General features: G+C 35.3%; 1 protein-coding gene across 1 annotated transcript in view; it reads left to right on the top strand.

Moving 5' to 3' along the window:
• Nucleotides 1-14,056, top strand: part of LOC149173771 (MLO-like protein 1) — a 428,691-nt gene that overhangs the window by 151,304 nt on the left and 263,331 nt on the right. Inside the window, exons 7-9 of the mRNA XM_089426822.1 lie at nucleotides 5,477-5,551; nucleotides 5,790-5,878; nucleotides 6,013-6,062. Coding sequence (XP_089282948.1) covers nucleotides 5,477-5,551; nucleotides 5,790-5,878; nucleotides 6,013-6,062 — 214 coding nt within the window. The remainder of the gene's footprint in view (nucleotides 1-5,476; nucleotides 5,552-5,789; nucleotides 5,879-6,012; nucleotides 6,063-14,056) is intronic.

Below are 14,056 nucleotides of genomic sequence, written 5' to 3'. Positions count from 1 at the left end.
AAAATTGGCTTTTCCTGTGCAAATTGATCTCTTTAGAAAATATTCTCTTGCTCTTGCAAGTCGGCCTCATTGAACCAAATCACACTACTTGGTACACTTGGCCTTTGCATATAAAATTGATATCTCTCTGTCACTGAGAATCTGGAAATCACTCTGAAGAAATCTCTCGGGAAACTAGATCTTCAATCATTGCAGATCTCAACTACTGGTGTGCTCCATGCTATCAATGTGCATTTGCTATCATTGCAAATCTGTCTCTCAAATGTGTTATGCAAATTCCCATTGATTTCCCTTTATTATCTCTCGTTGACGAATCAATGACCACGATGTAATCTCAATCGATGGCTAAGATCATCTTGACTCCATCAAATCACTTTTCTCGAAGTCACTAAAGGAAAATCTATTTGTCTCAATTAATTAATCACTTCTCCTAAGTTAGACGTAAGAAAATAATTAAAATGATTAATTAATTCTAATTAAGACAAAAGAATTGGAAAATTTTTCTGGGTATTAGAGAAAATTTATCCATCGTATTTTTTTACTTCATAGACATCATTTGAGACTAGAACACTTGTTCGAGCTACACACACATATAATTCTAGAAAGGAACACAGTGCTTCCTTTTACCAAAGTTTTTGTACTATGAATTCTCTTATATATAGAGAATGTGTGTGTTTTGAAAACTCAATCCATCTCGATATGATTTTGCTATGATTGCTACAAACTAGTGGATTGTACACAAAAAAATAAAATAATATAATATTTTTTCTAGTTAAATATATAAATTAAAAAAATAACAATATATTTTTCAGATTTTTTTTTTTTTCCTCAAAATATTAATGATTAATTTTTAATGATTTTCAATTTTATTTTTTCTCTACCTAATAAAAATTGGTTCTATACATATACTCCAATTCTCCAACTAGTTGAGCGTTTTGCGTCTACTATTTTATACTCAACTAATTGAGCTTTTACTGCTATTGTTTTATACTTACCTATAAGAGAAGAATCACACTCCAAAACAACCTATCATTTACGATATGCAACAAATCAATAAGTGAAACACAATAGATTGAATTAGTTGTTGCGTACATTACAGGGTGGCTAAGGATGGTTAATGTTTATAGATTTTCCTGCATATAATAAAAGAAAATTAGCCGAGCACTCTAATCAATTTTGTATGTGGCACATAAATGAGTGAAACAAAACATATTGAATTAATGGGCATGTACATTGCGTCGTGGCTGCGTAGAGCTAATGCTTATTTAAGAAAAAATGAGAACAACATTATCATTGCTAAATATTTGAAGATGGATTCACTTGGTGATTCAAGCTAGGTATCATAACCATATTAGACACCCATAGAAAACTATGTGTCAAATATGCTTATGTTGAGTTAAGAAAAAATTTATATATTTTACTCTAAAGACATTGTGGAGGTTGTTTTATTGGTTTAGTCCTCGCTTGTGATGCAGGAGGCTTCGACAAGCTCTTTGTGTTTTACATAAACAAACAGTGGCTCAAATTTTGTCAATGGAAACCATCTAAGATTACACTATATTCTTGTAATAATTAAAATTTGTAGAATCTAATTTCAAAAAGGATAATGATAGAAATTGCTGTAAATTTTAAAAATTCAAAATCTAAAATTTAAAAAAGAAAATGGCAAAAATCATTATCATTAAAAAAAATGAAACAATTATAATTTTACTTTCAAAAGAGAGGGTTGTTTTCAAAGGCAAAATATTTTACATCTTTTAGTGTTTTTATAGGTTTCACAATTCCAATACATCCACGAGTTTCTTATGGCCTTTGTAAGATCTTTTAACTACAATTCTACACTAATGTGTAAACTAAGGATGAAATATAACCAATTTATGCAAATGACCAGATTATAGACACTACATTAATCAAAATTTTTAGAATCTAAATTAAAAATAAATAAATATAGAAATCAGTGAATTTTAAAAATTAAAATTTAAAATTTAAAAAAGATAATGGTAGAAATTAATGCTAATTTTGAACTTAAAGAAATAATTAGATATAAACTATTTATGCAAATGACCAAATTCTAAAGACTTGAATGGGTGCATTTTCAACATCTTCCCAATATCTATGATGAAGCCCTCTATGATGAAGCTCTCTATGGTGAGGGCACCAAAAAACTCTCCATGGCATGGGCACCAAGAATGTTGAGCATGGCTCAATGCCATAAATAAGTTCACATTCTTCTAACCCCTGAACTCCAAAGACTTCGTTGTAGGATTAAATGGTGGGCTTGATATAGGGGTCTTCCGCAGGATCAAATCGAACCTTGATTAAAATTTTGGGTGAAACCACGATCATTGAAGTTTGAATCCATGAAATTTGGGCAAATTTGAGGCGTAATTGGGTGGATATATATATAATGGAGCAAAACACTAGAAAATGTGTAATATTAAAAAATTCACTTATCGAATTTTTAAATCATTGAAATTTCACCCATAAGCAAAATTTCGCCCTTAAATTTTCTTATGGCTAGAATCTCAAAATGTTTTATTTCCAAGCTAGAATGAAATTAATTGTTCTGCTAATAACATCTCATATTTATTCTAGGGTTAATTTTAGTATTTCAATTGCAATGATACTATTTTTCAAGGCCATAATTTCAAAAAAATTGTAATTTTATCCTCAAAATAGGGGGTCGGGGTGTGCTATTGGGAGTAGCACTTTTCAGTTTTGGGGTTGATTTTAATATTTTCGTTGCAATGGTACTGCTACAACAAAATGTAGCATTCCACTGCAAAGCCTTACTAGGTAACCTTGACAATGTGCAATGGTTTGTGTGTCATTGTTGTCACCTCAATAACTACTCCCCTATCTTTAGTGAAGGACACAATACAATAAAAGACAACGAACTTACCTGGTAGCATTTAGGGATCAAATAACACAATGATTCTAAACTAAGTGCCTCCTCATGATCCTACAATGTAAATCCACTAGATGAAGGTATAACAAATTAGGTTTTGAAGTGGATGAAGGAGTAATTTCTAGATTCAGTTTCAAGGGAGCTATGGGTCAATCTAAAGGCTATGGTTGGCCTAAACAATCTTAGATAGATTTTTTGAACACGCCAAGTCAAGAAAATACTCAAGGTTGCTACAAAATAGGGTTCTAAATCACCAAATTGTACCAATACAATAGTTTATAATAACAACAAATAGATGTTGTGAAAATAACAAATAAGCTATGTGAAATGAAGGTTAGATTTGAAAGTAAACAAGGTACATAGTCACAATTTTTTTTAATAGTTAATAAGGCACAAAAAAAAACAAATAAAACTTAGTTGTTAAAGCTAGAAAACAATGTTGATAAAATTGTCGATTTGTCGGTGATGTATTGAAAAATCACAATTTAATTTTTTTAATAGTTAATAAGGCACAAAAAAAAACAAATAAAACTTAGTTGTTAAAGCTAGAAAACAATGTTGATAAAATTGTCGATTTGTCGGTGATGTATTGAAAAATCACAATTTTTTCGGTCAGCTGATTTTTCTGCCTATAGAAATTGCCATTTTTTCCTTTGGCAATTTTTTTTTAATTTTTAATTATTATTATTTTAATTTTTTAATTTTAATTTTAATTTTTAATTATTTAATTTATTTTCCGAATTTTTGCCCATTTTGCTTGATTTTGTAAAATTGAATATATTTTGTATTTTTTGATGTTTTCCATGGTCTACCATTTTTTGCTGTTTTTTGGTTGATGTTTCCGAAAAGATGTTTTCTGGACCCTTGTCGATTTTTTTCGATCTCGATTTTTTCACCACTACTAGAAAATGTTTGAAAAATACATGAAAAACTTCAATTTTTCTTCTCTAATGGTCTTGTACACAATGTCTAACCCTATAACATATATCAATAATTCATTAAATGTTGAAAATATAATATTTTGTTGTAATTTAGCCCTAATTTACCATGAAATAAGAAGAAAAATGATTTTTATACATTTTTAGACTTTAAATGAGTGCCCCAAGAGAGATGAACTAGTGTTTTCTCAGTTGAGGGCATATGGAGTCTAGGATACACAAAATTCTAGGGTTTCCTTGGAGTGATAACCAAATCCAAACAAACTAGGGAAAATAAATGAACTTACCCTAGGGTTTAAGATTTAGGTTCTTAATTTTCCAGATGCTCAAGGAAAAGAAAAACCTATCTCTATTTTTTACATACTTGGAGGAAGAGATTAGCTTAACAATGGATAATGAAGAAAATGACAAATAAACTAACTTAGTACATGAACACACATCCCATGAAACATAATACCATGTAAGGCAAATAAACCGAGTTACTTCACCATGCATATAAATTATCTAATGCATCAAATATCACCATAAGGTCATGATAGGCACTGCAAGCACTAGGGAACTCTCATCATGAGGTACAATATCATCATCCATCATCCATAGGCCAAAACCACTTAAACCATATGCAAAATATCCATTGACATGCTAATATCCATCATGAAACCATCAAAATTGGCACATGTCCACTATGTAAAGAGGAATCATTATGCAACAAAACCTATGAAAAATCTCCTCCACTGTGTGCTCTAAAGGATAAGTTTGATGCCCATGCCAAGTTCCAACTGGAACATTTTGCCACTGGACTATTGTTGGTTACACTGGAATATGATCTCAATCACCTCATGCAATATGAGAGGTAACACACCTGAGAAGCATGCATTTGCTAACATTGCAACATTACCATAACTGATATCTATGCCAAAAAACTCAATCAAGACGCTGATTGAATTGTCAACAATACCACCATCATAGTCATTCTAATGTATGGAGTCATCTAATAATGTTAGTTATATTTCTCAAGAGCTTGTAAACGATTTAAAGTGGTGGGGCTCAAGGTTGATCTCGGTTGGAATGATATAATGACATAATTGTCAGCAATACCACCATAATTAGTCATACCAATGTATGATGTTATTTTATTTTATAATGTAATTATATTTCTCAAGAGCTTGTAAACGATTTAAAGTGATTGGGCTCAAGGTTGATCTGGGTTGGAATGATATAATGATTACCTTGATTTGGGTTGGAATGGTATAATGACGTAATCATCAGTGAGACAATGGTAAATAAATGGCCTTAGATTTAGGCATATGCACATCGACAAGTAGATTGTAGGATAATTTTTAAATTAGCCTTGTAAAATGGTAGCACTTTACAATCAATTTCGTTGACCTAAAATATCGTCAACACAGATGTATGGATAAATCAATAGATAGGTAAATGTTTTATTCTGAAGTATCTTTCTTTGTTATCCAAAATTGAAACATGGTTGTTGACATGTTTATTTAATTTCTTACAAGATCTATAATTATCATATAGGTATTATGTGATTAAATGAATGCTTAGAATGTATGACATGAGCGTTGTTAAGATAATGTGACTTATGTAATTGCTAACAATTTTCTCTGGTTAGGTTTCATTTTTTAAGCAATTTTATGGCTCAGTAACAAAGACAGATTACAATACTCTACGATTGGGCTTCATTCAGGTAAAAATAAGATATTATATGTTTTTTCAATGTGGTTTTCTTTTAATAAGAAAACTTTATTGGTCTCATTTGCATGTATATGTGGTGTGTTCATGAAATTTGTGTGTACTATTTTTTATTGATTTATATCTTTCTTCTTTTACTCTCTCATGTAAATTGTTGAACTCGAGTGTAATAAATAGTAAGCATCCTTTGTTGTTATGGATTATTTTCAATAGAAAGCCTTTTTTGTATGTAGAAACATTGCAGCTCAAACCCAAATTTTGATTTTCACAAGTACATGTTGAGAACACTTGAAGCTGACTTCAAGAAGGTTGTTAATCTAAGGTCTGTAATAAATGAACTTACTATATTCGTTGAGGGGAAAAATCATTGCAATGTTTAATCAAAGTTGGTTTTTTTCAAATACTATGACTTATTTTGTGTTTATCTAACTTTTTGGTACTGTAAAATGACTGTAGTGGATACCTTTGGTCTTTGGTGGTGATTTACTTGCTCCTCAATATTCATGGTGAGTCAATTTCTATATATCAAAATTTACTGTTTAAAATGTTTTTCTTAGGTGCAACATTTTGTGACAATATGTAACTTAAATGAAAATATTTTGTATATAAAATATGTAGTCATTCAATTGAAGGGTGATGTATATCCATTAATCTCAGACAATGTTTAAAAGTTCTATCAATGATGTATATCAATGTTCTAAAAGTTAGAATTGAAAGGATTGAGGGTTATATAAGATGAGAACCTAAACCAACAACATACTTGTTTACCAAAAATTACATAAAATATTAAATTAAAAGTAAATAATATACTTCAATTCGTATCCAAAACATACGACACCAAATATGCATGTTTGCTCATTCATGTATATTATTATTTAAAATGTAAGGGTGAGTATTGTTACTGCCCGGATTAGCAACTTCGACAAGGTCTGGTCAAGATGCTACGTGGTAAGTACACAAGAGATGTGTCCACTTTCATCTTAGCACAATCTCCTTTCACTTTAGGCCAATATAACTATTTCCACAAAATCTAGCAGGTCTAGTGCAAAGCCTCACTAGAGTCAGCCAAAATTTTTCGCAACAAGAGAAAGGGTTGCCACTGTTGTCTCAACAACCTTTCTCCGACTTTTCAGTGCTATTTGACCACAAGGGAGGGTTCCCTAGATCACCTAAAGGAAATGCTATGGCTCAAGGTAATGGACAATAGGTCTATAATATCGCACAGAGTATTGCCAAAGCTTAGAGTGGCCTAAATATTCTATTCCACGACGTAAGTACTCTATTCCTAGACCAAAGATAGGGCTATTGTAAGTTAAGGTTTGATTGATATGCAATGATAAGGTACATAATGTCATAAAACAACCAAAGAAAAGGCCTTCCAATCATAATCAACAAAAAGGAGCAAAGGCCTTCTAATAGACACTAGGATTAGGATTAGGAAATTTGTTTTTATGGTTGAAAGGTATGCATAACCATAAAATAGGTGCGGTGTCAGCCCTATATAGGAGGGATTAACCATGCGCTATGCTAGATTTTGCTTTTATTTATTTTATAGATGCAAATCCTAAATTATGGGCCATAAACATCCAACACAAACTCACTTTATATGCATAAATCTGCCCTAAAATCCTAGTGGATAACCTTAAACGTCTAAAAGCAATGAAAATAGAAGGAAATTTAATAAAGTGTATGGAAAGAAATCATAAAATCACTTACTCCACCAATTAAGCACTTAAAGGGGCAATCAAATATCTTTTACATGACATGCTAAGACACCAAGCCAATGTAGAAGCCCTTCTGAGGCTACAAAAAATAAAAAAAAATACCTCACACAATGCTCACTTTCAAATGTCTAAATAGATCAAGTCCTGTAAACAAATTACCTACTTATGTTAGGGATGGTTAGATAAATAACTGTAACACTACCTATGACTTCCTAGCCATAATATAGGTCGTGAAAGGTGTTGCTGACGTTTCTAATCCGATTCATTAATTATCAAAAAAATAAAATCATTAAAATATCTTTAGAAAATCAACTTTATAGAATTGAACATATAAATATAACTCAATAATAAACATTCAGACCCTGCTAAATAGTAAAGATATCTGAACATCTTTTATACCCTAATAAAATAATTAAAATTAAATAAATAAAAAAATGCAATTACATAACAATCAACTTGAATTAATCTTATAATAAAGTGCACATCATACTTACTCTTAGATACCTATTATATCTAATAGAAAACCCGATTATATAGTGGGAGAGGTATATTTGGAATGCACCTCACATGTTTCCACATAAATTACTTAAAAATGATTATTTCAAATTATTTAGCTTCGTTTTATGTAGGATAAATTATATTAAGAGTTATATTAATATAAAATGATAGGTGTAATTTCTTTGTTTAATAAAAATTACACGAATCTCGAAGTCACTTCCTGATGAGACCAAATTAGGGAATCGAAATCTCTTCTTTTATAATTTTAAATATCAGGAATAAAAAAAAGCACTTTGACCTGAGCACCCAATTAATATACAATTGTTTCAGTATGGAATAAAAGTTAATATACCTTTCCTAGTTAAACTTGATGAGACCAATTTAGACTAAAAATGTTGCATTGATGGAAATCAAGTTAACATACTTTCCCTGGGGAAACTTTAATAGATAGTTAACATATTCTTAGATTGGCGTGCATAGCAATTGAAATCCCTACAACATAAAAATGAAAGATCGGTTGAGGGTCGTAGACTTTGTGTACGAGTAGTGACTTGCTATAACAGTAACATTTAACGACTAATGTATGGTTTAAACCAAGGAACTAACCTTCAGACCTACTGCAGAGGTGAATTTATGTGTGTATATATTTTTATACTGTGACAGTGGAAATAATCAATTTGCACTCAACAGAAAGAAATATATATATATATACTTTTTATTTTCAGTAGTGCAGTTTCAAGAGATACGTTGGTTTTCATATATATACTTTTTACATCTATTAATGCAGTTCCCAAAATTTCTAAGTCTAACATATTAGAAATCCCTACTGCATTATCTGGTTTATTATCTCTTATTTGTTCTTTCCATTAACAAGTTATTTATTAATATAAATATCGAAATAAACACAAATGCAACATTCACACATATACAGATCAACAATTGAAATAACTGAGACAACACAAGGGACACTATTATTTTTGGACAATCGTCCCCAGAAAATCCCAATGCGGGAAAACCGGTGAGATGAGGGTTTATTATTATGCAGTTTTTTGAATATAGCTAGGGTGCTAGAAATGGCTCACTCTTCAGAGATTTTCCTTGGCAGAAGTACCTTGCTCTGGAGACAGATATTCCGACTGATCAACAACTGGATGATGATTCACATAGTGACTTTGACTGTTACTCAGCTGGACAATCAAAGCTGCTCCAAGCTTCACTCTGGAACTGAGTCACCCTCCAGGGACTGTGTCACTCTTTATGGCTTTGCATTTGCCTCTCATCTCTTAGTCTGCCCCACGAAAACACCACATCGCAGCTCTTTCTGTCCAGCATTAGCTTTGCCAGCCTTTGCGTCTCCCTGCATCAGTTTCTCAGCCTCCTGCGTCACAAGCGATGGCCGTCCAAACCTTTGCGTCATCTCTGGCTGTCTCTGTGTCAGCCCAAGTTGCCTCTGCGCTGTCTCCATGTCAGCCCAAGCTGCCTCTGCGCTGTCTCTCTGACATTATCTCTGCCTCTCTGCTATGTATTCTCGGCCTTCTGTCGAATTGCCCCTCCCTGCAACAGATCACTAACTCGATTTCTCAACAAACCCTACCCCAAAAAATCGAATTGACTGATCAACTTGGTGTGTCTCCAACTGACCCTCAAGCCTCCTCTTATACTTTTCTTGTTGACGATTCAACGATCGAGATTAAGTCCTTAATCAACAACTAAGTTTAGATTTGGCTTGATCCTTGTTATTTAAAACTTTCTCACCCATATTATATTAATACACATTAATATTTTAATTTTCTTAAGTTTAGAATTAGGGTCTCATTACAAATATTAATTATTTTAATATCTCTCCATCCGGGTGGAATTTCCCCGAACGATTTTTGGGTTTTGGAGACTCATGTGCCTTAGCCTCTCCACCAATTTTCATGGCTAGAGCACATCCGATGCTACCAAAAATCAACACTCCCTCTTAGCGAGGAATGTGCTCTAGTAATCCTTCACCATAGAAACATCAAACTGAACCTCTACATTGGTACCTGTTCTGATGCTTGGCCTGCTGCCTCACATCCTCTGCACTGCTCCTTCCTGTACTGTTGCCCATGAGACTGCCACTGCCACTGCTACATCTGTACTGCAACTCCTTCTCAACATGCTGCATCATGCTGCCCATAGCACTGCCACTGGTAACTACTGCACTGCAACTCAATTACCGAGAGGTAAGTAACTGACTTCTCCCAACCACTGACATCCCGGTCAGTCTAGAGGCCTCGTAATGCTGAAACTGCCTCTGCTGCTAACCCGTGCTCCCTTTGCTGCCACTGCGCTGCTGCAACCTCTTCTGTGCCTCTCGCACTATTGTAACCTCTATTGCGCTGCTACAGAATTCTGCACTCTAGCCCTGCCTTGCTGCTCCACCACACTTTGCTCCACCCGACATCTGTCATCATGCTATTGTCGTTAAGGGCTCCTGTAGCCGGATGTGATCCAAGAGTTTGGGCACCTCAAGGATCTTGCCCCTGTGTAGTCCTCGTGACTACAACTTGATATCACCCCACCTCTTTTCTAGAGGTGCATGAGCACTCATGGCACAATTGTCATCAGTCTTGACATCCTTCTTCGCCTTTGCTGGATCTACTTTAGAGTTGGAAGCTTCTCCCTTGCCTTTCTTCTTGGGGCACCGAGTTGAATAATGTCCCAGTTCCCCACAATTGAAGCACTTGAATTTGGAGATGTCCTTCTTCTTCCTTTTCTGAACCCCCTGCTGTCCCGCAGATGCTAGAGTTGCATCCTCCTCCTCCTCTTTCTTGACTCGAATTCCCTTACTGCTACTCCTCGCCCTAGTCAACCTCCTGATCTCTTTTTGTCTAAGAGTTGCCCACATCTCCTCCCAACTGGGGAGAGTCGCTTTGCCCAAAATGCTTTGGACAAATGTCTCCTAGTCCTCGGAGATTGCATTCAGAGCAGTCCTGACCATTAAATCTAGATCCGGTGTAGACCCCACGAAAGTAAGTTGGTTGCGAATTCCTTGCAACCTGAAGAGGAAGTGATCTATCTCCTGTCCTTTCTGCATCTGATATGACCTCAGCTGATTTTCCAATAGCATCTGCTGTTGCATGGAAGAGCCCTGGTATAAGGTGGTCAGTGCCTCCACCTCTCCCTTGTTGTGTTCTTCTCAACAATATGTGGTATGACATGATCTTTGAGCTCGTCTAGGATTTGTAGAAAATTCTCTACAAATCTCACTTTGAGACCTATGTAGAAAATCTGCCTGTAGGTTAACCCGATAATGCAAGATAACTCGAAGCATAATACTATAACCTATTTCTACTATCAATTTGCGGAAGCTTAAAGATCGAGTTGAACAATATAACCAAAAGTAGAAGAATCGATGCACAATACACATGGAAATACTCTGGGGAAAACCTCAGCTAAAATCCCCACTATCTGTATTATCATACAAGGTGGAAATATATAGAGATTATACAAAGCCTTAGCTCTCACAGCTAGCTAGCTCTCAGTACAATCCTCACAGATGCTCATAGGCAATCCTGGCTTCTCACAAGTCTTCTCCTCTGCCCTCCAAGCTCCTATTTCATTGCGCTGTTCCTCCGGGATGATCTCTTTCAACCAAGTGGAAAAAATCGATTTAGCAAGTGGATGATCTCTTGATCTCACACACTGTCAGAATTGTGCAATCCTCAAGGAATGATTCCTTCTGCATGCATGGGTTTTCTTATAAGAAAACACATGCAACTGATTGTACACTGTCCTTGACCTTAATCTCAACTGGGTCTTTCTCAAAATAGACATGCATGAGTTTCTGATGAGGGAATCTTCAGTTAATTGGAGTACACTAGTTGAGTGCATGCATGCATCAACTGATTGCTAACTCTCTATTAGTTCCTTCAACATTCTGGAACTAATTTAATTGGACTTAACTCAATAAACTGAGTTAACTAATTACAACTCAAATATAACTCAACCTTATCTCCTTAATTTAAGGGATAACTCTTGCATGACTTCAAAAAGACTTCTAACTTGAATTTCTCCAACTAATTAAGTCAAAATAACTTAATTAATTATTTCCAAGTAGCTGTTAAGACTAAATTTGATTTTAATTCACAATTTAATTCAAAGACAAATTAAATTGGAATATTCTTGTTGCCTCATTTCAACACTCCCTCTCAACAAGAAAGGGATTATCTGCCACCCCGATCCTGTCTCCATGAAACTCGAATTTATACTTTGACAATGCCTTTGTTAAAATGTCAGCATCTTGTTCCTTTGTCGAAATATATTGCAACAACATGATCCTCCTCGCTTGTAAAAAGCCAATGGGAACTCACAACTGACTTGTTCTCCGGTCTCGGAACCACGTCCCAAACACTGTTACGAACTATGGAGTCATACTCCTCCACCATAGCATCAACCCAAATTGGTTGCTGCACTGCTTCCTCAAAGGAAGATGGCTCGGTCTCAACACATTCCCCAGCAAGGGCCATGTATCCAGTGTACCTCTCAGGTGACCTCCTCTGTCTGCGCTAAGAAAATGGTGCTCCCACATTCTCTCTCACATCCTCCAACAATCTCTCAGCTTCTCTTGTGCGCTTCCGTCCATCTCTAGAACACTCTGCTTGAGTGGATGTCTCCACTCTTGGAACCTCTTCTTGCGGTTGCTCCGCATCAGTCTGAGGCTCCTCCTCCTTAGGAACCAACAGTTCCTCCACAACCTGTAGATGGATCTCCTTCTAAAGGGAAACTCGCATGGCCTTCTTCCCATCAAACTTGAGATCTCTGCGAACCATTGTCCTCCGACTGGTAGGAAAGTACACCTGATAGTTGTGAGGTGTATCAGTGTACCCCACAAATATCCCCAACTCTGTTGTCGGCTCAAGCTTCTTCTGTGCATCCTTTGTCCCACGGCAATATGCCGATGAGCCAAAGATCCGGAAGTGACCCACATCTGGTCTCTTACCGCAGAAAGCTTCCTATGGTGTCTTCATCCCAAGTATGCGATGCGGGATTCTATTATGCAAATAGACCACTGTGTTGCATGCCTCAACCCACAAGTGAAGTGGTAGGCCTTGGTCATGCAACATTGCCTGTGTTGCCCCTACAATAGTTATGTTCTTCCTCTCGGCCACCCCATTCTGTTGTGGGTTATGAGGTGTCGTCAACTCTCATTAATTCCTTCCGCTGCAAGGATTCTCAAGAGACTGGCCAACTAACCTAGCAAATACCTTTTTCAAAAGTGAAAACTTTAATAATTTTTTCAACTATTGAACCTTTATGATCCATCCTTTGTTTGCAAAGCTTTTTTGTAGCATGGTAGAAAATAGAATCAGTAAGTGGGCAAAAGTAAAAGAAAAGAGGGCACAAGGGCAAGTGGGTTTTAAGCTGAAGCATTCTATAGTGGATCATGGTACCACGTTGAGACATATTATTGAAAAGGTTTGGGGGGACAAAAAAGAAGTATTTTGTAACTTGTTTTGTTGATTTCAAAAAGACATTTGACACGGTCCCTAGAGTACGTTGTGACGTAAAATGGAAGAACTTGAAATTCCTTTGCATTATAGAGCTATTGTCCATAGGATCTATGAAGAGGTGAAAGTCAAAATTAGGACTTCAACGGACATTTCAGAAAGCTTTAGAAGTGACATTAGAGTCAAGCAAGGTTGCCCTTTATCCCTACTCTTTTTGGTTTATACATTGATAAACTGGAAGAGTGGCTAAATTTGTAAGGTGGAGATGGTGTTTGGTTGGGGGAGTTTGTGATAAAGCTTCTTTTATATGTTGATGACCTTGTATTGATTGCTAAGTCGGCCCATGGATTGCAGATGCATCTATATGCCTTTGAGCATTTTTGTAAAGTAGTGGGGATGTAAATCAATACCAACAAGACCAAAATAATGATTTTCTCTAATAAAAAGAACCGGAGCCAACATACGTTCTTCTTTGAAAGGAACATTCTTGAAGAAGTAAACAAGTACAAGTATCTCAGGATTGATTTCAACAACAACTTAATTGGGAGGACTGTAAAAAGAAGAGAATTTTAGGAGGGCGGAAGACCTTATATGCTCTTCAAAACAGATGTAGAGAGGCGAAGTTATGGGATTGGAAAATGATTAAGGTGTTTTTTGAAATCCTAGTTTGTTTGATGATGTTGCATGGGTGTGAATTGTGGGCTAGCAACACCTTTGTCTCAAAATGGAAGCAAATTAAGAAAATCCAAATATGCTTGATCAGGAGCAAGTTCAAAATAAAATGTTTGGTTCCTTGTGACA

The sequence above is a fragment of the Pinus tabuliformis genome, chromosome 4_2, assembly GCF_031772625.1.
Source record: "Pinus tabuliformis cultivar Carrire ecotype Pingquan chromosome 4_2, CPIR1, whole genome shotgun sequence".
NCBI lineage: Eukaryota > Viridiplantae > Streptophyta > Pinopsida > Pinales > Pinaceae > Pinus > Pinus tabuliformis.
The sequence above is the reverse complement of the archived record's forward strand: the minus strand, read 5'-3'. Positions and strand labels throughout refer to the sequence as shown.